The following is a 23,932-nucleotide window of genomic DNA, read 5'->3' as shown; positions in this document are numbered from 1 at the left end:
TTTATCTATAGGTCAAATAGTGACTCTTATCAAATAAAAACTTTAATTTGCAATTCAAAGTTCAAAATTGCAACACATTTGATCTGAGTACAGGATAATCGCTAAGAAAAATAGAAACAAAGTCTTTCATATAGTAAACAGTAGTACTTATTATGTGGAAAGTATAAAGGAGTATAGTTCCTCTTCCTGATGTTTTCATTTCATAATGTTCAGCTTCTATTTTAAAGATTAGTAGATATTTTTAGCAATATTTGCTTACATATGTTTCCACAAATCTATTTAAGATAAAGAAAACTGCAACAAAATTTGACCCACACATATCAGATTCATGCAAGTATGAGTATGGATATTTTATATGCTCTGAAATTCCTCAAACAAAAAATGTATTTTCACAATGCGTTTTATATCGTTATCGTTTGGTCTTTGCAATTAAGGATTGCAGAATTTGCATGAATCATTGTCTGTTTCCAGAATATATACCTAAAAGGTTAATACGTAGTAGATGTTGACTTTTAGAAAATTTTCCTCCACAAAAATAAAAGAGTAAAATAGTGAGGGGAAAAAATATTAGACTGTGACATACTGCTTTGAATTGTTTTCAGTGTAACAAAAAAGCATTTCTTACATTCTTTCCAAGTTTCTAAAATCCTTCATAAGGCAGTCCTTGCAAAAAAACAAAAACTTTAGGGTTTGAAATTATCACCTGTTTATTCTTTACAAATTTTCTTACAAATTCTGTTTTAAATTTTAAGAATTTAATTGATTCGAATACTATATATTTTTTTATTTGTAAGTATATTTGCATGTCTTTTAACTCAAAGGCAAAAAAACAAAAAAAATCTTTTGTCCAATTCAGTTTCTGACAACTGCTAGTGAGGAAACTAATTTAAGTTTAAGATACGACAGCAGAATTAGATGAAGTAAAGGCACCATTGTCTGATTCCCTCTCTCCTCAGGCCCAGACAGTTTCCAGCTTTGACCAGCAATCTCCTGTGTTCCTCTCTGGGCACAGGGGAAAATGTCTAGGCACAGATGATTTGAAAGAAAGAATGTTGCAGTCTTGTTTAAGCAGCTCCAACCTAAGGGGAAGTCTCTAAACAATACCCAGCCCCTTCTATGATAGGTGATGCAGGAAAGCATGCATTTCCCAGCCTGGATGGGGAAGGCCAGTGTGCCCACCTGTTCAACGACAGCACAGCAAACTTCTGTTCCCTCCCTCACTGTTCCAGCATCAGAGCATCCTTTCCCCCAGAGACAAGGCTGGTAGGAGTTGCTCACTTTCGAAGAAATCGAAGGGCCAGAGGCCTCTCCATCCTTATTCCCTGGCTGCCTGGCGGTCCCACCATTTCCTTAAAAAGCCACCTGGGGCTCCCAAAGGTCCGCTAAGAGCAAGACGTGGCCACAGCTACCACAGCCTGCCTAAGCTGGGAGGGGCCATAACCTTTACCTTGCCCCTGCTTCTGTTTTTTTCAGAGAAGAGAGAATAAGGTGCAGAGAAGGAAAGCAACCTGGTCACAGTAATAGCTTTAGAGACCTATAAGAAATGTCTAAAAATTGCCTCATGCAACCTTTACAGCTAAGGGAACCAAGGTCCAAAAATATGAATGGCCTTGCCCATATCTGGTTAGTGGATGGACGTATCTCATCTTCTTGTGAGGAGTCGATCCAGAATCCCTCTATGGAGCACCCTGCAAGGACCGAGGCTGCTGTGTGGCCTGAGGGCCACATGGGTAAATTCTCAGGCCCTCTGGGTTGCCAGACCCAGACTTTGGCTCCGTAGTAAACAAGATAAGTCATCAGAAATGAGGGAGCATCCTGGAAACTCTGTAGTCCAAGACAGGTAGAGGGTAACTGGGTATTATTATTACTATCGTTATTATTGTTGCTGTTGCTGTTGTTGTTGTTGTTGTTGTTATTATTTATTATTATGCTCTCATACACAGCTGTGCTAAGCCTATATTCCATGCACAGAGAGCCCATTTCTCCTCACTTCTATCTTTCCCACCCTAAACTGTTGAGGACAAGGGTAGATGCAGGTTTGTGGGACCTGAAGCTTTTATAATTTAGGGAGCCCCTCTTGAGAAATAAATACAAACATATCTCAAGTGTGCAACAGTTGCAAAAACTTAATGGCATGCAGACCTTGTCAGAACCCCTCCCAGAGCCTGGAAGGTGAGGGGCCCTGGAACTGGAGATTCAGCAGGTCTCTGGGAAACCCACTTCTGACAGGCACTCCTCTGTCATCCTCCACTTGAGAGGGCCTGGGGGAGAAGTAGGCTGTTTCTAGATGCATCCACTACCATTACCTAATACTTATAAAACATCGATCGAGTCTAAGTGCCAACTTTGGGGGTTCAGCAAGAATCCATTTAATTGTCCACAGACACAACAGGCTATGTCTGAACCCTATACATTGCAGATGGAATAAATCCCAGCTGTTCCGCTGGGACCTTCATGGCTTATATCCTCCAAAGCAATGTGTTTCTGAGGCTCCCCAGGACTCCAGCCGAAGAGTCTCTGGCCTTCCAGAAGCTCTCCCAGGCAGTGGATGTATTACAGATGCCCCTTGGTCCCTAGTCCTCTTGAGGAGGGCAGCCTTACTTCTTCTGACCTCTGACAACTGTCCAGGTGCCACTAGGAGAGCAAAAACTCAGATCGAGCGTCTGACCCTTGGGGAGGGTGTTAAGCTGTGAGGCAAGATGGCCCCCACGCTGCCCTCACTGTCTACAGCCGTAGGCCAGAACAGACTCTTCGTGTCCTTCTTCTGGCCCTGCTCTTTGCCAGAAAACTCAAAAGACACTAGCCAAGGCCCTTCCTTGGCACCCAGGAAGTGTGGAAAATTCACCTGTGGTAGAGGATGCTTCTGGCCCCACCTGGCCATGCTTCCCTGTGGGCAGCTCAATGGGGTGCCATGCCCAGCAGGCCGCAGCCTCATTGCGGATGAGTCTTGCCCATTCACAGTGAAGACGGGTCCTGCTGGCCTGTGATCCGAGGGGCATCAGAAACGATCCCTCGGCCCCACCGGAAACCTTTCCCGCATGGATACTGGAAGGCTCCCATTAGGGATTCGTTCTCCCAGGCTAAGCTGTCAGCTCCCAGGGTCCATTGCAGGGTGTGAACACCCCTAAGAGGGGCACCCGGTTGAGTCTCGATGCGAGCGAGGTGGAGCTTGGCGGAAGTATGTGTCCTACGTGTGTGTGGAGCTGGGCTGCGCAGAGAGGGAAAGCCAGATGGAGGTGGGACAGGGAAGGATAAGGGACAACATCTGAGACCGGACACCCTCTTTCTACTAAGGTCGGCCCGCAGAGGCCTTTGTGAAAAAAGAGTAAGGGGAAACATTTTCAGAGTGTTTGGGGGAGGGAGATTTCCTAACATGCCTATAAAAAGCCCCAACTTGTTCTGGTAACATCATTTCCTATAAACTACAGTATGAGTGACAGTTCTATTTTTCTTAAAGTTTTTTCCGAAAGGATTTTCCAAGTACCAGAAATTTAACTGTGAAAGATACTCAGTGTCTTTTCTAACAAATTTAATTTGGGTTTTTCATTTAAAAAAAATAATAATAAAAAGGATTCATTTCAGGGTAAAATCGTTAGTTTAAACTAGTAACATTAAATTACAGTAATTCAATAAAATGACGAGAGTTAGCCAGCAAAGATTCAGACCAAATTCGGTTCTCTATGTATTTGTAATAAGGAAATTGTTCCTCTTCTTATCTGCCCAAGGTCCCCTTTAGGAATAAAAGCCTATGCAGTGGTTTAGTTTCGATTTGCCTACAAAGGACAGACAGCATGACGCAAGAGTGTGCCTGCCCTGTAATGAGTACCTGCTTTGACCAGCAGAAGAGCCATACATCCCCACACTGTACTGGCCACTTATTGAGCCTCTGATGAAAACAAGATGAGATGGCCTTTCTAGCTCCTAAGTGGCTTTATGCTTACAGACGCCCTAAGAACACCAGCTTATGCTTTCCACTGGCAAGAAGAAGGCAGAGAGAAGCAAAGGTCCTCAGAAAAGCCCAGAGAAAAGCCCAGAAGCTAAATCCAACACAGGCCAGGCCTTGAGAGTCCACATGGACTTTCACCTGCAGCAGATCCCCTCTACAAGGGGACCCACTAATACCCCAGCATCACCCCAGCCCCTGTGCTCTTACGCGTGGCTCTGCAGTTTCCGACCTGACGCTAAGTCCCCACGCCTCCACTTGCCTTCTTCTTTCAGACAAAAATTCAGCAAGTATTCAGAGTTTGGCAAGGCCAGTGACCACAAGCAGACGTTGGCTTCCAGTAAGAAACTATAGAAGTTGCCTTTCTACTGCCCTCTGATAAATGTGCATTGTGTGCACACAAGCCCCGGATGTGCCTTGTCTGCATAAAAGCCAAACAAATCTACCACCTGGAAAGTTTGCACACTGGATGGCTTCCCACATCATGTTCTGCTCTGGCAAATTCCTGGTCCGCCGGAGGCACTGTGAGGAGACCCCATTTTTTTGCTCGGCTTCTTGAAGTGACTCCCGGCTCTCTCTAGAATGGTCTGAGAGGACGTTAGACGCTCCAAATTCTTCCAAAATATAACCAGCAATTCCAGACTCTAAGATTCCATTCACATGGGAATAATGAAATGGAAAGTTGAAGCATTTCCCCCAAATGAACTCACGGGTCCTTTTTTATTGGAAAACATCACAAATCTACAAATCAGAAGAGGAGGGGCAGCTGTCCCGCTGAAACGCCTACTCACTGACACAGAGCCAGTCCCCTGGAGAACACCTCTGCCTGCTACCTGTGTGGATGACGACGATGTGACGACAAATCTAAAGTCTGGTCGTTCTGCTGGTGTGTACCTGAAAACTTCTTATTTTCTAAGGTCTAAATTTCTGTTGAGAACATCACAGCCACCTGACAAACAAATCCATTTTTTTTTTCCTCATTAAGATGAACTCTCCCTTCACCCTCCTTCCTACGAGCGGAGCTGTGTACTTCCGCAGGTAGTAATCACATGTCACAAATTATGGGCCTGATTCAATCCAAATTATGCATAAAGCTTGGGGGAGGGGAATGGGGGGGGGCAGGAAAGAGCTGCTTTTAATTCCTCTCAGCTCTTTGCAGATGCCCTTAAACGCCAGGCCTGTTTACATCCCCGAAGCGAATCCCTTAGATTTTCAAAAAAGAAGAAACAGAAAGAGAACCCAGAGCAAGCGCAGACTAAAGTCAGCGAGCTGCCTTCCATGGAAGCAAGGGCAGACTAAAGTTCTAGCATTAGAACTCTCTTTTTGCCTCCCACCCAGCAGAACTGTGTTATACGCTCTGGGGCTGGTGGCCAGAACAGTCAAGAAAGACTTGTTTTTGTTTTTCTGTTATTTTTTTTTTTTAAACCGAATCAAGATTTTGATTTTCAAAAATAAAACCGCAGCCCCTAACTCGTTCTCCTGTTTCTGAAAGGCCCGTTCCTAAGAAGGCATGACTTGAAACATTTACTTTCGAATTATTTATGGGTGTTCGCATCTCTCCAGTTTTCTCAAGACGGTTTGGAGGGGGTTGTTTTGCTCTTTGGTTGGAGCACAGTTCTTTCTGGCTTGTTTCACGGCCTCAGACTTCTAGCTTAGTAAGCCAGGTACTCAGCAGCATCGAAAACTGAATTCCCGAGCATCGGATTTAAGAAAAAAAAAAATAAGCTGAAATGATGGGAGGAAGGCCAGGTATGTGCAAAAATATAAAACATCTTTTGTGCACAGAAGGGAATGGATACAGACCCCATAAAAGTTTGTAACATTCAAAATCGGTCTTTACCCAACTCATGAAACCCCTAGACCATCAGACCAGCACTTTTTGAAAATTAGAAATACAAGACCATGCTTTAGTATTCATAATCTACCCTCTCGCTTGTCATAAAACTATCTATAATTTTTCCAGCACAGAAAGAATAATAAGGAGGAATGCTTAACATAAATATATAATTTTTGATGAGGTGTGAAGTGAACAGTAGACAAGGAAAAAAAGAATAAAAAGTGAAATAAATAAGTCAAAAAAAAATCTCTTTGGATTTAGAGAATGTTCCATTGGAAGAAATAACTGAATATTAAAGAAATTTCCAGAGCGTAGTCACTGTTAGCAGAAATTTCAAAACCTACACTTCCTACATACCTACAGTGACAGAGAAAAGTGTCTCTTTTTTCCTGAGCATGTGGCCACAGGCAAACACACTTCCTCCCCATGGTCGCTAAGCATTCCCCCACCATTTGCTCTCCACACAGAACCCAAATTCCACCAGAGCTATCGAAATTACAAATGTCATTCCCTTTGTCCCTACCACGGCGGAATTATTTCACAAATAAACTCAACATGTGTGCCAAATGGTGCTGTTAGACTGGAAACAACAGAGGTTAAGTCAATCGTCGTTTGCCAGGATGATGGAATACTATACAGCTCTACACAGAGGCTGAGGAGACCGTGAGACCTGGGTGCAGAGTAATTTCTGAGATGTATTCTAGAGATATCCTAAAGTAGAATTTAAAAAGCAAGGCGCAAAATAGTTTCCACGGGAGGCTACCCTCTGTGCAAAAGGGGAAGAGATGATATTTTTTAAAGAGAGAGAGAGAGATGTAATTTCTTGCTCATGGATGCAATTGCTTGTTTATGCACAGACACTCTAAAAATAGCCAAGATACCGAGGGACACAAGTGGGAAGAAAACTTGTCACTGTACATCTTCTTATAGCTTGTGAATTATGTACAAAGTGAATGTTTGACCCAGTCCAAAAGAAATCTGATGATTTAAAACAAAATCCGACAAAGCATATGTTTCACTGGAGTGTTCCAATCCACGAGAGTGGAATCCTCAGAATAGAGAAGAATGCCTCCCTTTTGAGGCTGAGAGTTGGCCCCCATAATCCAGGAGCCCCCTTGCATCTAAAAGCCTTCAGGGGGCCAGCTCAGTCCAGAAGGAAGGCCCCATGGCTCACCAACGAATTTTTATCAGTTCACTGGGGGCCGGCTGGCCAAGGAGCCCCGGCTGCCTGCTGCGACGCCTAAGCCACAACAGCTGCATAAACTGGCTGTGCCCCAGCCTGACCTATTTCGGAGACAGGTCAGACCAGTGCATGTGGGCATAAGAAAACAACCTTCTTCTCTCCAGCGCACTGGCGGCCGCACTGGCAAGCCGCTCCAGCAGGAGGAACAGGGCAGCAGCCCCCCCAAAGCCTTACAAGCCAGACTGCCCTCTTTCACCCCCACGTCGTACCCCAATAACACAGAAATCCCAAGCTTCTGGCACTGGATAGAGGAAAATCAAATAGAAAGGCCACTGAACTGTGTCCTCCAGCTTAACAAACTGGAAAGTTTCCTTACCGTTTCTGAACTCAAATTTTAAAGGAGAGGGATTAAGAAGAATCATGCACAAAGAAAGAATGCACGCAGTCTCATGCGTGGACCTATGAGGACATATTAGAACAATGAAGTAGGCTGAAGAAGAGACGTAATGAGAAATTATCCCCCCAAATGCCACACAACGAAGGACTGTGATAGGATTTCAGGAGCGAGAATGGATACGTGAGACCTACTTTCAAAAAGCAACTTGTTTGTCAAGCTCTAATTTAGCATAAAGAACTTGTGCGACAAAAAAAAAGAAGAAAAGAAACAAAGAAAAGTTGGATTTGAAGGCATTTTAAAAAGCCAAGTTAATCTAAGGGAGAAAAGTAATCTTTATAAAACTAGGAGAAAAAGTAATTAAGAAATATCTTTTGACAACTCAGTGAATGGTTTTAGAATTTTATTATTTTTCATATATATTAGATCAATAAAATCCATTACATTCAATAGTTGCTTATAAACTCAATTTTTTTGATTTAGTAAAAGTAGACTCTCTGTGTGTATATGTGTGCGTGTGTGTGTGTGTGTGTTTGTGTGCGTGTGTTAGTCTTCATTGTTGCTCCTAAGCCCTGAATTAAGCTTTTATCTGCCCTTGGGCAGAGCCCATCTGCCAGTAGACTGGTCACTTTCTGCATATTCAGAGGTTATTTTTCCCCAAGATTTTGAATTTTCCTGTGATAGATGTAATTTACACATAACTTGCATCTTCTCATTTTATTCTCATGTCACTCTGGGAAGTTGGTATGATATGCCCCATCTTATAGATGTTGAAACTGAAGTTCAAGGGGTCACACCTGAAATGCGCTTGGTCTCCATTTTAGAGCAAAATTAATGATTCAAGAACAGGCCACTTTTACCTTGGGCACTGAGCTCTTAAAAGGCAAACAAAAACATGGACAAAGATTTTGGGGTGTGCCTAAGTCAGAGAAGACAAGGAATACTCAATTGATTTAGTGAACCTCAATCAGGAAACTGGCCAAGTGGGGATTCAGAAAGAAGAAACCTGTTGCTTTTCTTTTAATAAAATGAATTAGACCAATTAATTTTCTTTAGTTCAGGTTAAGCTCAACCATGGTAATTGAGACACACACACACACACACACACACACGCAAAGAATCATGTACCTTTGACAAGGAATACTCAATTGATTTAGTGAACCTCAATCAGGAAACTGGCCAAGTGGGGATTCAGAAAGAAGAAACCTGTTGCTTTTCTTTTAATAAAATGAATTAGACCAATTAATTTTCTTTAGTTCAGGTTAAGCTCAACCATGGTAATTGAGACACACACACACACACACACACACACACAAAGAATCATGTACCTTTGGCCAAGATTTGTTTCATCATGATAATATATTTGAATATTGGGAAAATTTTAAACTATATGTTTGAAGGCAGATTCTATGAGTCCTTAATTATTCAAGAACAAAATGTTTTTAAAAAGATACATCTTATAAAAGAAACAAGGAAAATGTTAATACCCCCATACAATGCCCACGTGCCTGTTGACTAAGTTATGCCTTGCACTGGGGTTTGCCAAAAAAAATAATGAGATAAGAGGTCTATGGTGGCTGTGCCTTTGACATATCTGTTTACCTGGAAAAATCACAAGCCTACAAATGTAGGCTTTCTGTTAAAATGCAAATTCGTATGTGGCCATATAGGCATTTGTTCGGAAAGTATGCAAAAACTAAATCAATTCCATGTTGCAATATAAATTGCATAGTAATTAACTTTCCTTTCTTAACTGGCTTACCCTAACTTTCTTATTGTTTCCATCTAATGACGAGAGGCCAAGTACATTTATTTCTGCAGTTGTTTCCAGAAACATGCCTACCATCCAATTACAAAAATTTTGAAAGTTTACATTTAAGCCTCCATATAACTAAACTATTTGAGGTCTCAACATGACCCTGGAAAATTTTTAAGTGCTGAAAATCAGTATCATTTCCTCTCCCTTAATCCCATATTAGTCAGCCAAGAAGAGTCTCCCATCCTTGTCACAAAGCATTTTGATCAGCTATTTCAAAATGGAATCCACTGGAATTAGATCTGGGATGAGTGGGAAATTGGCTCCTTGGAACTGAGAGCTGATATTAAGATACTATTATAGATGCAGTAAATCTGGCCGAATAAAAATACATTAAGAGTCAAGAAAACACTGAATGGGTTTAAGGAGACAAATATACAGCTAGTGTGTAATTGCCCGTTATGAGTTCCAATTCTCTGTGTTGGGAAAGATTCATTTCCCAATCACTACACTAAGAAAGATATAAAAATTCAGATTGCTTTGACTGAGTGGTTTCACTCCAAAGAGAAGAGACTTTTCGTTGCCATTGTTTATTTAAAATCCTGCAACAAAAAAATTAAATGCCACAAACTTTGCCATATGCAATGTGCAAAGTAAAAACTCTTTCTCGAGAACTTCCATTCTAGGAGAAGCATGATCTATTCAATTTCCAAATTTTATACTATTGCCCTTTATTAAAATACAATTTCTTTCTTTAAAGAGAAGTGGCCTCTTCCATAGCAGAAATTATCTGTTAGTCTTGTCTTAGTTTTTATCAGGAAAGAGGGAAAACAGACATTGAAGATGAGAATTCATAAAACTTATTATTCCTTAAGTGTCTTGAACAAATGCTTCTCATGGTTTCTATATCTCCCGTTGACAATGGTGAAGTTTCTAGCTCATCTCTCTTGAATAGTCGTTTTATAATGTTAATGAGCATTTTGAAAACTGAGCACGTTCCAATTACAAACTGGAAATCATATATTTTCTGTTCATTTGGGAGCATAATCCTAACCTAGATAATATGATGAGAAGCTTTCTTCCAGGAAAGAGGTCCTGATTCCAGCAAAAGCTCAGTGCTCTTAGAGCTCAGTGTTTGGCCCAACACTGAAAGGTGCAGCCGAAAGCTGAGCTGTGCCACTGTCTACCAGAGACTGGCATGAATGGGGCAAAAAAACTCTGTCCCAACAGAGTAGAATATGGTCCTCTGTCCCCACTTTGGGGTGCAGCTTCCGAAACAATGTGACTTCTAAAATTCCCTTTCGCTTTCTCTGATCACAGTTCTCCAGCTAAAGGAAGCCAGTTCCTTCTTTAACAATGATATCAAAGTTGTATTTATCTTTTTCCGTCTTTATTGACAATATACAAATTAACACAAGCCAGTTCTTGAGTCAGTAATTCTGCCTTGGTACTGAAATCAGGCCCAACGTGCAGCTCAATGCTGCAGTCCCCCTGGCAGTATATGCACACACAGTGTGACACCCAAGGGAGAAAAGTTACTTTAACTTTTAACCATGAAATATACATGGACATGTGAATATGCAACAATGAACGACCTAACGCTGCATCTGGACCCAGGGTAAGGTAACTATAACAGATCTAAGCTGACTCATACTTTCAGCTTAATATATTTCAGACGATTGTTCTACACTGTGATGATTCAGACTATATCAAAGAACCTCTGAGCATAGGTAGATTATTAATTGGGAGATAATAATAAAAAATATCTGCTAATGATTCTGACTGTGTGTCAAGATTTGTCTCATTAAAGAGTGAACAAAAAAAACCTGGAAATTAAAATAAAATGAAAATAAAGCCTTAGGAATAATTATTTAGCGCTGACATGAGCACAATCAGAGAAAAGGGTTCGGGAAATCCCGCACACAGGCAGATCCACGATGCACAGTTGAATATCCAAAGCTTGAATCTGGCATAAATTTCACAACCTCACTTAGAGTGACTCACTGGAATTGCAAATTAAGCACAGAGATGCTATTTCTAAAAAAAAAAAAAAAATCCCTTGCAAGAATTGTAGCTCTCATAATAATAAAAATCTATTCAAATGCATTGAATTCTTAAACTAAAGGGGGAAAAGTCTACTAGTTCATCTAAAAATCAACGGCAAAACAGGTCATTGAATTATTTGGGGATATACTTTCCCTAGCATTCAACGGCAGTACTGAGTATGAGTGGGGAGGGAGGCTGTGCCTTTACCTCAAATTCTGATGACTCTAGAAGGTGTAATCCATGGGACTAATAAATCTTTATTTTGTGCAACTGGGTATAGTTTACTACCATCATAATTCATAGGGACCACCTTATAAATAAACTCTAATGATGCGCAAACTATACACACAAACACATATCTACTCCTTCATTCTAAGGAGTTAAAAAATATACATGAGACTCATCTAACCATCTATAAACACAAAAATTATGGAAACACATGTAGAGAAAAGCAGTTGATTCAACTCCTAGTTTCTTGTGTATTTAATTATTCCCTACCTAATTTTACATAAAAATCTGACATCTTTATTTTACATCGTTCCAGCTTGGAAAACAACTTCAGTGAAACTTCCATATTCAGAAATTTAGTGACAGGCAGATACTGGCTTCCATGTCTCCTTCCACCTCTCCAAGAATTTATATGATGATAGATTCACCATCTTGGCCTAAGTTCTAAACAAGAAATCACTTAAGGATAATTAAAAACACCCCATGCATTTCTTCTCTACAAACCCACAACATGTAACTGGTTTCGGTTCCTATTTTTTAAAGAGAATTTGGTCAATCCTTCTTAGAGGTTTCGTAGGAAAAGGAGGATTTTCTAAGACAGATAAGTTTCAATGATCCTGCTTTGATCTCAGTGGTTAAGAACTTCTCACAAAGGAAGATGGCCACCGAGGGGCCGCGATCCTGGCCTTTCAATGTGTAACAATGGTATCAGCAAACAGCTACTTAATCAATATTTGGCCAGAGCTGCTGAAAACTTCCTTTTCAGATTTTAATTCCTAGTTGTAAAACAACCCCAGAGCAGCCAGAGAGATAAGGCATTAAACTGACTACTTAATTGCCTTTTAGTGTCTTGTTAGTTCTATATCTACGTTCTTAATGGTTCTTTAATCTTTATTTACCCTCATAAATAAGTTACCTGCGGTAGAACCCCACAGAACAGAACCTTCTCCGCTCCAGCCCTGCACAAACTCTCTTACATCTTTTGTAGGTTTGTCGCTGTAGTGGCGTTTTTTAAAAATTTTCACTGGCTATTAACTTACGCACAACTTAAACATTTAACCTCACTGTGAGGAAGGATTCTGTTTTTGTTTTTGTCCTCAAAATATATGTGTTCGAAGACGTTGACACTGGATTCGGTGGCAACGCTCCTATCCACCGATTTCCACATATCGCACCCTCCGGAACCGAGGCGCACTTGCTGGTTCCGCCTCACCGCCCGCGTGGGATTTATTGCGCAGCCCTGGGGACTCTTAAATGACCCTTCAGTAATCATTACGCACTTGAAGCCCCTTCGCCCCCGTTCCGGTGCTATCAACAATCAAATCAAGCCCCCAAATAAACATACGATTTCAAGCATTAATTAGAAAATCTGCATGCTTTCGATAAGGCTAGAGAGTAAACATACAGCAGTCAACCCAACAGAACAAACGCGCGAAAAAGAAAAACCGACATCCGAACTCTGGCGCTTCCTTTTCCCTCGTTCCAACAGGAAAATCGCTACCTCTACGTTCTTGAAAAGAACGCAGCGTGGAGTTCTAATTTAAGTCACGTTCTGATATTTCTGATACATTTTTTTAATGTATCGTTGAGTGTTGCAAGGACTCGGGAAAATATGAAATTGACTCGAAAGAATTATACGACACGGGTCGAATTCGTGATTCTGACAAATAGACTTGGAGAGTGGGCTGTCCACTTTAATCAAGGTCCCGATGCCACAATCCTCAGATCTTATACCCCATGATTTTCATCTGTGGGAGAGTTCGTTCCCCACCCCCTTGCCTCCCGCCAAAATGTCCTTGCCTGCTGACTCGGGGGGAAGAAACGGCCTTCCGGCCCCCGGATTTCAGTGGCGCTCCCGTTAATGATAAAGTGCACTTTTCATAATTCCACTGGAAATGAAATACTTCAAGGACCTTTAAAGCTCTTCTGCGTTTTTAATTGCTTTATCTATGCCCCGCTAGAAAGCTGACGTCGTCCTCATTAATTTTCAGAAAAGCTCACGAGTTTACAAACAGAACGGGGACTCGAGCAAAACTTTTCTCACTTTGACTTTCTCAAATCAAAAAACCAACAGTGTTGTTCGTAAACGTCAAAAAGGAAGGGGGGGATATCAAAGGAGTATAAGCGCCAACCGACTTATGCTTGGGGTCTCTTAGCTCAACCTTTGAAACTGTTGGAAACCTCCCACGCTCACTGGTGATTTCAGAAGCGGGAAAAGTCCTGCGGACGGGTCTCTCCAGCCCCAATCAAAACATCGATTTGGCGATCTGGCCTCTCTCCCCCTGCACCCTCGAGCCGCCACTTCAAAGTTGCTGCAACAAGTCAGTAATTGTAACGTTGCATCTAAATATTTAAGCGAGAGTCTTGCTGTCGCGTGTCCATTTACAGTCCTCATCTGTCCTCTGATTCCATTACAGCACAAAGCAAAAATGTTTCCCAAAACGCACAAACAGGAAAAGCGTCACCCTGCTGGAGGAGGAGGAGGAAGAGGGAGGAGGAGGAGGAGGAGGAGATGAAGGAGCAGTTTCTATTGATTAGTCACTGCTTTTGTGTTAAGGGCTTTCTTTAAAATAAGAAAAAAAATGGGGGGAGGTTGCAGAAATTTCACTAATGTGAGCCTCAGGCAAGGGAGGAAAAAAAAAAAAAGAGGAGGGGGGCGGGCTGTGTCTAGATGAAAGTGAGTAGGACATAAAGGAGGCGATTGAGTCGGCTGCAGCCCGGCGAGCTAAGCTGCGAGCCGGCCGAAGCGCAGGGGAGGGGGTGGCTCAGCGCTTTGGCGCAGCGCGCAGGAGTGGGGGCCGCCCCATTGTGGCGGCGCCCGCGGGCCCGCTCTCCGCCGCGCTGGGGGAGGAACAGAGGGGCCCATTGAGTGGCCACAGCGCGGGCCGTGCCCACAGTCCCCGATGCCGCAAACTGGGGCTTGGCTTCTCGGCTGCGCCTGCTCGGATCTCGGTGCCGGCCGGGGGCTGGGCGGTTGGGGGGCGGGGGATGGGTGTTCTCTGGTCGCCCAACCTTCTCCATCCAACCGCAAAGAAGTTGCGAGGATGGACCCCGCAGGGGCTCGTGGGCCTGAGCGCCCCGGGTCCGCACGCAGCGTTGCTCTTGGTTCGGACGAGGGACAGGGGAAAGTTGATAAAGTAAAGCGGGGCGTGTAGGAGAAAGCGAAGCCCCTGGAGAGAAGAACGAGGGTGCTTCTGGCCTCTCCTCTGTGTCCTAGTGTCTGACAAGCAGAAAGATGTGCCCTGGAAAGCCGGTCTCAGCAACGCCCGCCAGGCCCCCAAGAAAGAGAGAGCGCGCCCCCTGGTCGGGGTATCCGATGCCCCTCCTTGGCCAGGGCGCTCAAAGCCCTTTATCAACGTTCGTTCTATTTTACAAGCGGGGTGACCTGTGACTTTTGACGTCCAGACGACAGAGGGGATTTTTCGAGGTTTCTAAACTTCTCTTCGAACTACATACAGTTCGTTCTCCTGTCTCTGGGCCCCTCTCGCCCTCCAGGGCTCATCTGGAAATGGAGCTAGAGGCACTGGAGAGACGGACGCTGCATCATCCTTGACAACCCTAAATTAAATTAGGCTTCAGCCTCGGAGGTGTGTATGTTTTCCACTGCACAGCTCCCGCTGGGGAGAAAACTCTGATTTTAAAAATGGTAGCGATTGCCCTTGAATGGCGGCCGTTCCAGCGAGCCGGCCCAAAAGACCAGGAGCACTTTGTAGGTGAAATGGCCACTTTTTCCACGCTGCAGAGTCCATAAAACTTCCTGGCGCAGCAGCTATTGGGGCTCATTGAATAATTCATCCCTCATTGCAAGCCCATAATGTCTATTCGCCGCCCTTTGTGGAGCTGTTTTCTCTTCTTTTCTCCTTGAATTATAAAAAGGTTGCCTTCCTTTGTTCACATCAAGCTGCTGCTAGCCGGAGCTTTGTCTAGGCCCAGCTAAAGTGTGAGTTTCAATGGACTCTCCAGGCTTTGTCTCCCAAGTTCATCTCCAAGTGTAGATTGTGTAGAGAAGGCCTTCTTTGTAAAAGCTGGAAAAGTTGTACAAATGTTTGACCAGCTCATTTGAGGCGTTTTGTCTCCTGGGCCTTGGTTGCCTGTGCTGCGAGGAAGCCTCGCCGATCTACCGCGCCGGCGCCTCCGGCAACACGCAGCAAAGCCGAGCCACCCCCGACCCTGTCCTGGCCTCTCTGAGGCCAGGGGCTCCGGTCCCCAGGCCTCGCTGCCCACAGGGGCCTGCTGGGTTTGGGGTTGGCTCGTTTCTCACCTTCTTCCCTCCTCCAACACCTCTATGCCGTATTTAGGCCTGGAATAAAAGTCGGGGTGTCTTCTCAGGGCCTAGGGCAGGACTGCACGCCCCCCCAAAACAGGAGGGGCTTAATCGAAACCATGTGAGACCCATGCTTTAAAGGGAGGCAAGCAAAGTGCCATGATATTTTTTTGGGGGGGGGGGTGTTCTCGATTCCCTGTGTGTGCCAGAGCATTGAGGCTTCTGTTTCTCCCAAAATCAACTATTTGAATTTGTAACATCTAAATCTAAGTGTTCCCTTCGCGATTGTGGACAGATTTTTCATTGGTTTGGAAAGCTGCTGTTCCGGTAAGCCAGCAGTCGGTCCAGCAGTCTGGCAATGAAGGTCCAAGAAGGGACCAGTTTCGCAGCCACAGTCCTATGGGGACGCCACCGGGCCGAGGGCCCTGGCCCAGCTGTGCTCAGTGTGTGGCCATTCTGAGCCCACCTGAAGAGCAGCTCAGAATTCAAGTCAGGCCAGCGAAATCCAGGCCGAAGACAAGGGAGCGCCAGGCATGGGGGGTGGGGGCACCCCGGTGACTCGGGGCCCTTTTCGCATTTGAAGTGAGGTACAACCACCCCCAAGGCCAAAACCCTCGGCTCCCCTGCTGCAACTCGATGGAGTTGACTTTCCTTTGGGGGCGATGCCTTTACAACCCGAAGATGACCTGCAGCCTGTAAAAGGAAAGCAGGCTGCCCTTACGAGAGATTTTCTCTTGATGCTGACAGGTCAGAGCCAACAGGAGAGCAGGCGTCCGCACACCTGGGCAGAGAGGGTGCCAGCACTGCGAGCCCAAGACCCAAGTCCCCTCAGTTTGTAACCCAGAGCTTATGCTGATTATATTTCCCAGACATAACAAATCAAACTCCATCGCATTTGAAAACCAATTTAAAACAAAGAAAAAAACAGCCAACTTACACACACATTTATAAGGCAGCTGATGTGATACAACTTAGGGGGCCCACTGCTTTTAAAAGTTTTGAGTCTCTCCCTCCATCCATATCTCTCTCTCTCTCTCTCTCTCTCTCTCTCTCCCCCTTTCCTCCTTCCCTCCATGCCCTCCTCTAAGTGGAAAACTCTTTGGAGATCCCGGCCTTTCTTGAGGGCGCAAAAGTTCCTTCAACCTCTAGAGGTTCACGGACTGTCCCCAACCCCCCAATCGCTCCAAGACGCCCAGTCCCGTATGTCTGAGGGCTAGAGCGGCCCTGCGCCCAAAGTGCAATTCTTAGTTCTAGATTCCTGGGACGGGGGTGGGGACTCGAGGTGGTGCGAAGAAAGATTATAGAGAAAGTAACCAGAACGCGTGTTTGTTTTCACTGCAAGTGCGTGCTGGTCCCTCACGCGGAGGCCCTCACCCGGGTGCAGCGGGTACGAGCGAGGAGGACCTTGACACGAGCCGGGACTTGGCCGCCCTCGCGTGTCCGGCGTCAGGGCGCAGCTGTCGGCGCCGGCTGGGGCCCCGAGCGCGCCGCCTCTTACCTCGCTCGCTCAGGATGCCGTCGATGCTGTGCTTCGCCTTCTTTTCGCTCTCCTCTGCCTCCTTCCTCTCCAGGTCCACCTCCTCCTCTTCGCCTTTCCCGAATTTACTCCTCAGGATGCGGCTGATGGAACTCACTGGAGGCGGGTGGAGGGAGAGAGCGCAGACGACTGAGACTTGCAGTTCTGGGCTGGAGGGAGCCCCCACCCCCACCAGCCTGTCCCCAAAAGTGGCTGCCCGGCCCAGCCTGCTTGTGCCTCCTCCTGCTTCCTGGGGCCTCCTCGTCCTTCTACCGCCCCCTCGGCCTCTCATTCAAATCCCCCACCCCATAATCAACATCTAGGAATGGGGAGACGAAAGCCTGGGAAGCTCACACCTCGAAGTTAGGGCCGGAAACTGCCGTGTCTGTCGTCTCTCCCGGAAGCGTTTCCCTTCTAGACTCTATAGACGAGGCTCTACCTCTCCCACCCCAGAGACTTCTCCGACGAACCCTCCTGCACCCCTCCCCCTCCCCACATACACACACCTGAAGACATTAGGCCCCACGGTTCGCGTTTAGGGAGGAAAAAACCACAGCACGCCCGTCCCCTGCAATTCAACTTTTTGTTTGTTTGTTTGTTTTTTGAAGCTATAAAGGATTTAAATTTCGACTGCAGAATCGTTTCCTACTGTAAAAATCAAAAAGAAAATGCATTCTCTCCCATTTATTTTTTCCAGATTCCAGTGTGGTAAACAAATCCATGCTCTGAAATATCTCGTTCTCGCAGGGGAGAAAAGGGAGTTTCCTTTTTTAATTAAAAACAAACTCTCCCCGCGCGCCCTCGCGCTCGCCCCTCTTTCTCCCTCCGCCTCCCTCCGGCTGGCGCGGGCGCGGGATGGTCCCTGGGACCCTCCGGAACACTGAGGGCGGATCACGAAGCCTCCCCACCCTTTTGCACACGGCAAAGCCTGGGCAGGCGCGGCCCCATCTCCCTTCGGTTGGGGTTACCAAAACATTTGTTTCTCTTTAAAAGGGAACATCAATATTAATAAACGCTTGGCCTCCGCCTCGCGTTTCCTGCCCTGCTTCCTCGACAGAAATTCTTTTTGGGAAGACCTCCACGGCGGTCTCAACCCCAAGACAAGCAGCTCCCATCGTAAAGCACCAAGAACGCCTGGTTCGAGAATATCTCAGAGCCCGGGGGTGGGGGGAGGGCGCCTTCCGAGGGCCCAGATCAATCACGGGGGCGACTGTGGCTCGGCGACACGCCCGGGTAATAGCGAACGCTGGCCGTGCCTCAGGAAGACGTGAACGGGCCTGGTACCTGAGGGCACTGTGTTTCGATCACAGACCGCGTCCTTGAGTAATTTGTCTCGAATTTCCCAGCTGAACATGCCCGGGTTCTCTCTTTTGTATTCCTCGATTTTCTTCTCCACGTCAGGCGTTGTCACCTGCTTTAAGAGAACAGGCAGGCAGGTGTTGGTACCCGGTCCTCTGAGCCAAATGTGGCAGCTCCACCGACTCCACAGGGCCAGGCCAGATGCTTCTTCCAACAGCCCCTGGGACGGTCCCCCTTGTTAGCAAAAAGACCCGGACTCTCGGAGGCAGTTTGCTTTTCGCTAAGAGCAAACAAGAAATCGTCCCACCCACCCGGAGCAGCCTAGGGATCCTCCTTCTCCAAGATAAGCCTGGACAATCAGGATAATATGGAAGAGCCACAACACTTGCAGGAGGAGAGGTGCACTTTCTGATCCTCGGAAATAAAGAAAAGCAATGCCTTACACAGAATCAACACACACACACACACACACACAAAACGAAACTAAAAAAAAAAGCATGCTTGAAAGGGGAGCAGAAACATCAAGTTAGATCTGCAACTTGTGCCTCTTCAAAGAAGCACAAGATTTTAGCTAGAGCGAAGAACAAAATGAAATGCAAAAGGTGAGGGTCTAAGTTTTTAAAAATTAGTGTGGATTACAAATATAGATAATTTGAGAGACTGTCTCTCTTTTTTTCCACTTAAAAGGGTTTCCAGAGATTCTTAGGTTGCAAGGGCATTGGGGTGGCAAGAGGCAAGCAGGGTGTTTGGAAGGCTTAAGTCTACCAGAACGCTCCTTTTGATTTTGTCCTGTGGCAACTAGAAAATTGTATTGCATTTCCCCCACATCCAGAAGAACAGGCAGATCCTATGTAACCCCCTCTCACTCATCTGTTTTTAAAGGGAACTAAAATAATTCTAGGATAGCACCAAACTGCTTTTTTAAAGTCCAGTCATCAGCTTATTACACAGAAAACAAACCACCCAGCTCCTTGAAGAAAATTTGGATTGGAGGAGACTTGGGACCGGAGTTAAGAGAGAAATCATTTTTTAAAAAAAAATTGCTTCTTAGATTAGTTTTGGAAAGTGTAGTGCAGTAGGTGAGGGAGCTTGGAAGATACTTGGGGAAGAAGCCAGCAACAGGTGGGCACATAGGGCTTACTGTTTGCCTAGTAAGACAGTTTGAAGAGGAATTACAGGATTGGGGCATTTTATAAATGCTCCATCTTCTTTGCAAAAGGGCTAGAGTTTTCCACTAGCATTTATCAAGGAGAGTCCCTCAGGCAGCAACCAAGTTCCACCACACCCACCACACCCCCAGCACACACCTCACCAACGCACGCACCTCTTCCCAGACTTGAAAAATAACTCTTTGGAAAGCCCCGAATGGCAGTCTTTGCCCCCTGCCCCTTCTGCCCTAAACCTGGCGACTGCAGGCCCAGAAGCCACCAGAGCCCTGCGCGCTGGCTCACCTTGGGCTTGCTGCCACCGATGGCACCGGGACGGATGGAGCCTGTCTCCTGGTACCTGCACAAGATCTTCGATACGCAGCCGTGGGACACGCGCAACTGGCGGGAGATGACGCAGGGCCGAATCCCGTGGTGGGCCATCTCCACGATCTTGTGGCGGATGTGGTTGGGTAGCGGCCTGCCGTTGATGAACACACCGCCCAGCTGGTTGACGCGCCCCTGGCCGAGGGGAGTGGACACTGGGAGAAGAAGGTGAAAAGAAAGGCAAAGGGAGTCATTTAGGGGGAATCGAGAGCAGCCCCGCTAAAGATGGGCCCACCTAACTTGGCACTCTTCGGGCCAACGCGCCTGTTACAGCCTCAGCACTAAAACTGCTCGACATCCGGTTCCCAGCCCCAGACCCTTTGTCAATCACATTTGTTCAAATTATTAAGCAATTCAGGGCCACATAATCTCGTGTGAAGGGAACAACCAGGGCAAAATAACTTGCCCCAGAAAAACTGTCTTTCTTTGAGGTCCAAGAGGTGGCATCTCTAGAGAACCAGGGTAACCCTGGGGCTGGCACAAAGTGTATCTTGCTCAAGAAGCAGCCTCCTGGCAGACAGAAGTTCACCAGGACGCTGGCCTTCTGCTCACATCAAACCCTGTCCAATTGGGGCTGCTCCCTTTCTAAGGGACATGGAGGAACTGGCAGTCTTCGGGGTTTCCAGCTAAGAGGACACCAGCCAATGATCAAAGAGGGTCCCAAAATAAGGCCGCAGGTGGCAGCGCATGTCACCTGTTACACCTTGGGACAGAGACGCAGCCGCGTCTGATCGCAGGCCTCCATTCATGCTCTGGGTATTATAATCTATTCTGGACCGAGGGCGAAGGGAAGGGCAGGGGTTTCCCCCCCCCTCCCGCCCCCACATCGGTTTCCCCCCTGGGATGCCCAACTCTCAGACTGTCTAGAAAAGTTTGGGCTCGCAAAACTTCCTGTCTCCGGGATTCCCAGACCCTTAAGGTGACTGAAAGGCAATTTTCCCAAACGGATGAAGAAACCTTCAAGATGCCGTTTAAGATGAATGAAACTGTAAATAATGACACATTAATGCTAAAAATCCCAAGCACGATGTCGCGCGGTGTCCACCACCACAACTTTGCAGGGGCAAGAAAATTCTTCCAGAACTAACAAGAGTTTAGCAAATGTGAGTGCAGCCGGGACAATTTTGATAATGCCTTTGGGTGCACAAAATGCGGGGACGTTGCTCTCTGGTGCTCGGAAGCTGGTTCATTCCTTCCCCACCACGGCTTTTCCAAAACAACAGGAGAAAGTGGACCCGCTCGGAGCAGGCCTGGCCGCCTAGCTCTGCAAGAACTTTGCGGAGAGAACTGTGTTTTCGTTTGCAGAGAGAAAGTCGGGTGCGGATCTCGCCCCGACTGTTTCCTTCTGGGGTGGGGGGTGCCAGGGAATGGGGGTCTCTGGGCGCGCCGCAGGAGCCCACAGAGCGCGCAAGGAGGGCGGAGCAGCCCCGGCGCCGCGGAGGCCCTTACCTTCCAGAGGAAAGCCGCTGCGCGGGTAGTTCTGCCCTGGGCCCGGCCGCATCATCCTAGGCACGGCTCCGGCCAGCGTGGTCATCCTGGTGGCAGCTTCTCTTGGAAATTATATCCAGGTAGAGGCGAGACAGAAAGGCGAGCGCGATGCCGGTGACCCTCGGGAACTCCCCCGAGCGTGGAGACCCCCTCCCTAGAAAAGGCTGGCGAGAGAGGGAAGGCCGAGGGCAGGGGGACTGCTCGCTCCTAGTCCAGGGAGAAGCTCGAGGTGAAGCCGGGAAAGGGGGCAGGCTGGGAGGCCCCTGAGTCCAGGATCTCGAGCCCAGGGCGAAAAAGTTTGGTGGGAGGCTGGGCTAGTGGCACAGAGGCTGGGGGCGCTGGGGAGAAGGATCACAGCGCCGCGACGAGCCGGGGAAGGGGTTGGGGGCGGGAGCGCGGCTGGCCGGAGTTTCCTCTCGTAGTGACACCAAGTGAGGGGATCCGGGCTCGCGAGCATTTATTAGTTCTTTCACCCAAAGCTTGGTCAGGAGCCCTGAGCTGCGATTGGCCGATGGGGAGACCGTCCCGGGTGGCGGAGACACGCGCTGATTGGGCGACAGCGGCCACTTTCTCTTCCCATCGTCGGCGGTGTGGAGGCCTCGGCCGGTCCCAGAGGGACCCGCTCTGTGCCCCTTCCCCGGGAGAGAAGCGTAGACCCGTGGAAACTGGGAGACAGAGAGCCTGAGGGAGCTGACAGCTGCTGACAGCAGAGAGGAGTCCCTGTCTCTGTCACTCTATGTGTGTCTGTCGTTTGCTTTCTATTTTTCTGTCTCTTTGTCTCTGTCTCGCTCAGTGTTATCTCTGTGTCTTTCTCCGACTCTGACTCTATTCCTCTCTGGGTGTCTATGTCTCTCTTTTTCTACCTGCTGGTGCTTTTGCGCTCGCGCTCTCTCTCTCTCTCTCTCTCTCTCTCTCTCATTTTTCTTGGCTTACTGCCACTGGAATGGCTGCAATTTCAATAGGAAAGCATTGGAAGCCCCCAGCATGTCGAGCCTGCCTTCCTCTGGTCATTGCCCCTTGGCCTAGGTTTGTTAAGGGGTCCTCCCTGTGGGGTTCCTCTCAAGAGGAGTCCAGGCTGTGCAGATCAGTTCTTTTGTCTTCAGTCTAAGGGCAGGGGCAGACTGGGGAGGCCCAGGACTCCTAGCTGAAGGCTGGGGAGGGGAGGAGGAAGCAAACCATCTCCTCCTCTAGAATGAAAATACCATCCTGAGAAAGCCCTAGCTCTAAATCTCAATGCATAGATCCCAATGCGATGGCAGAGATGCGTCTATATGTTAAGGTTTTGCCCGGCTGCAGCATTTGTTCTCAGGAATTTATTATGGTATTCAGACTAAACTGCTGGAAAAAAAAAAATAAAAGGAGCAAAGTCTTGGCTAAGAGCTGAAGTGTCCCCAGCAGGATATGACGCCAGGAGTGTTGTAAAGACTGTCTGTCCTTAGTGAAGGTACCATTGTGCATAGCCTTTTATTTATAACTTGGTAAGTGCCAGCGAACTCGCCTCCTTTACACTCCCGAGTGCCAGCCCTGCACTCTGCACTGCGCTTTATTCGCTGGAGTCTATTCAGGGACTGTCACTCTGGGCCTGCGAGGTATTCAGGGCCTTAATCAATCAAAAGGATGAGAATTGGGCAGGTTTTTCCCTTTGAAATAAAGGAAACAATGACTTCTGGGCTTCAAGTTCCCCCTTTCCTTTTACGATTTTTGAATTTTTCCTGCGCTGGAGTTCTCTAGCCCTCCGTCTCCATCTCCCCCTTCCTCCAACTCCTCTGACAGCTTTTACGTGAACTCGGGCTCCCAACCCCCTAATTAAGGCAGACTCAGAAGGCAAGGTGGGGGTGGGGTATAGCTGCTCGACAGTCTGCAAGTTGGCCCTTGTAAAAATCCACTCGTTCCTGGGAAAAGCAGGCAGTTTTTGGCTGGGCCCAAAGTCAAAAACCTTGATTGACCTAGGAGCATCCAAGACAGGTTTCTGGAGACACCCAGAAAATGTCTGGACATCCCCTGGCCCACCCAAGGGGCAGAGAGTGCCCCATGTGCACTCATAGTGCAAAGGAGAGACGCTACTAGAATGCAGCCCTGTTCAACCCGGTTTTATATAAAATAATTCAATTCGTCAAAGGGAAAACGTTCTCATTTCCTTTTTGCACACTTAGGGGCCACTAAAGTCCGTGTCCTTGTTTCCTAAGCCCCTTCTCAGGGATTGTAACTCGGAAGCTGGATTTTCCCCTAAGTTTTCTGTTTCCAAAAGGTTGAGCGGAGCAGACAGAGCACTTTCTAGGGTCAACGGTAATTGTTGGAGGGGGGAGGTGTCAAAAGCGTGTTTCAGGAGGGCAAAGGCAGACTCAATTCGGGGCTGCGAGGAACCTGGGACCGGCGGTGAGCGGTTAAAGAACATCAGGGCTGAGTCTCCCTTGCTTTTGAGCTGAGGCTCATCGCAAAGCCCGCC

The 23,932-nt window shown here is 46.9% G+C and overlaps 1 protein-coding gene across 4 annotated transcripts in view; it reads right to left on the bottom strand.

The window, feature by feature from the left end:
• The window catches only part of PAX3 (paired box 3), a 91,763-nt gene extending 69,844 nt beyond the window's left edge, over positions 1 to 21,919 (bottom strand). For 3 of the 4 annotated variants that reach the window (XM_006906676.1, XM_006906673.1, XM_006906675.1), the window contains exons 1-4: positions 21,448 to 21,919; positions 19,918 to 20,153; positions 18,452 to 18,581; positions 17,150 to 17,284 (exon numbers count right to left, since the gene is read on the bottom strand). In XM_006906676.1, the coding sequence (XP_006906738.1) occupies positions 17,150 to 17,284; positions 18,452 to 18,581; positions 19,918 to 20,153; positions 21,448 to 21,532 (586 nt within the window). In that variant the 5' untranslated portion in view covers positions 21,533 to 21,919. The remainder of the gene's footprint in view (positions 1 to 17,149; positions 17,285 to 18,451; positions 18,582 to 19,917; positions 20,154 to 21,447) is intronic. The other variant, XM_006906674.1, reaches the window with a different exon arrangement.
• Positions 21,920 to 23,932: the final 2,013 nt, after the last annotated feature.

The sequence above is a fragment of the Pteropus alecto genome, unplaced genomic scaffold, assembly GCF_000325575.1.
Source record: "Pteropus alecto unplaced genomic scaffold, ASM32557v1 scaffold110, whole genome shotgun sequence".
Lineage (NCBI taxonomy): Eukaryota > Metazoa > Chordata > Mammalia > Chiroptera > Pteropodidae > Pteropus > Pteropus alecto.
Note: the sequence above shows the minus strand (reverse complement) of the source record. Positions and strands in the feature narration are given on the sequence as shown.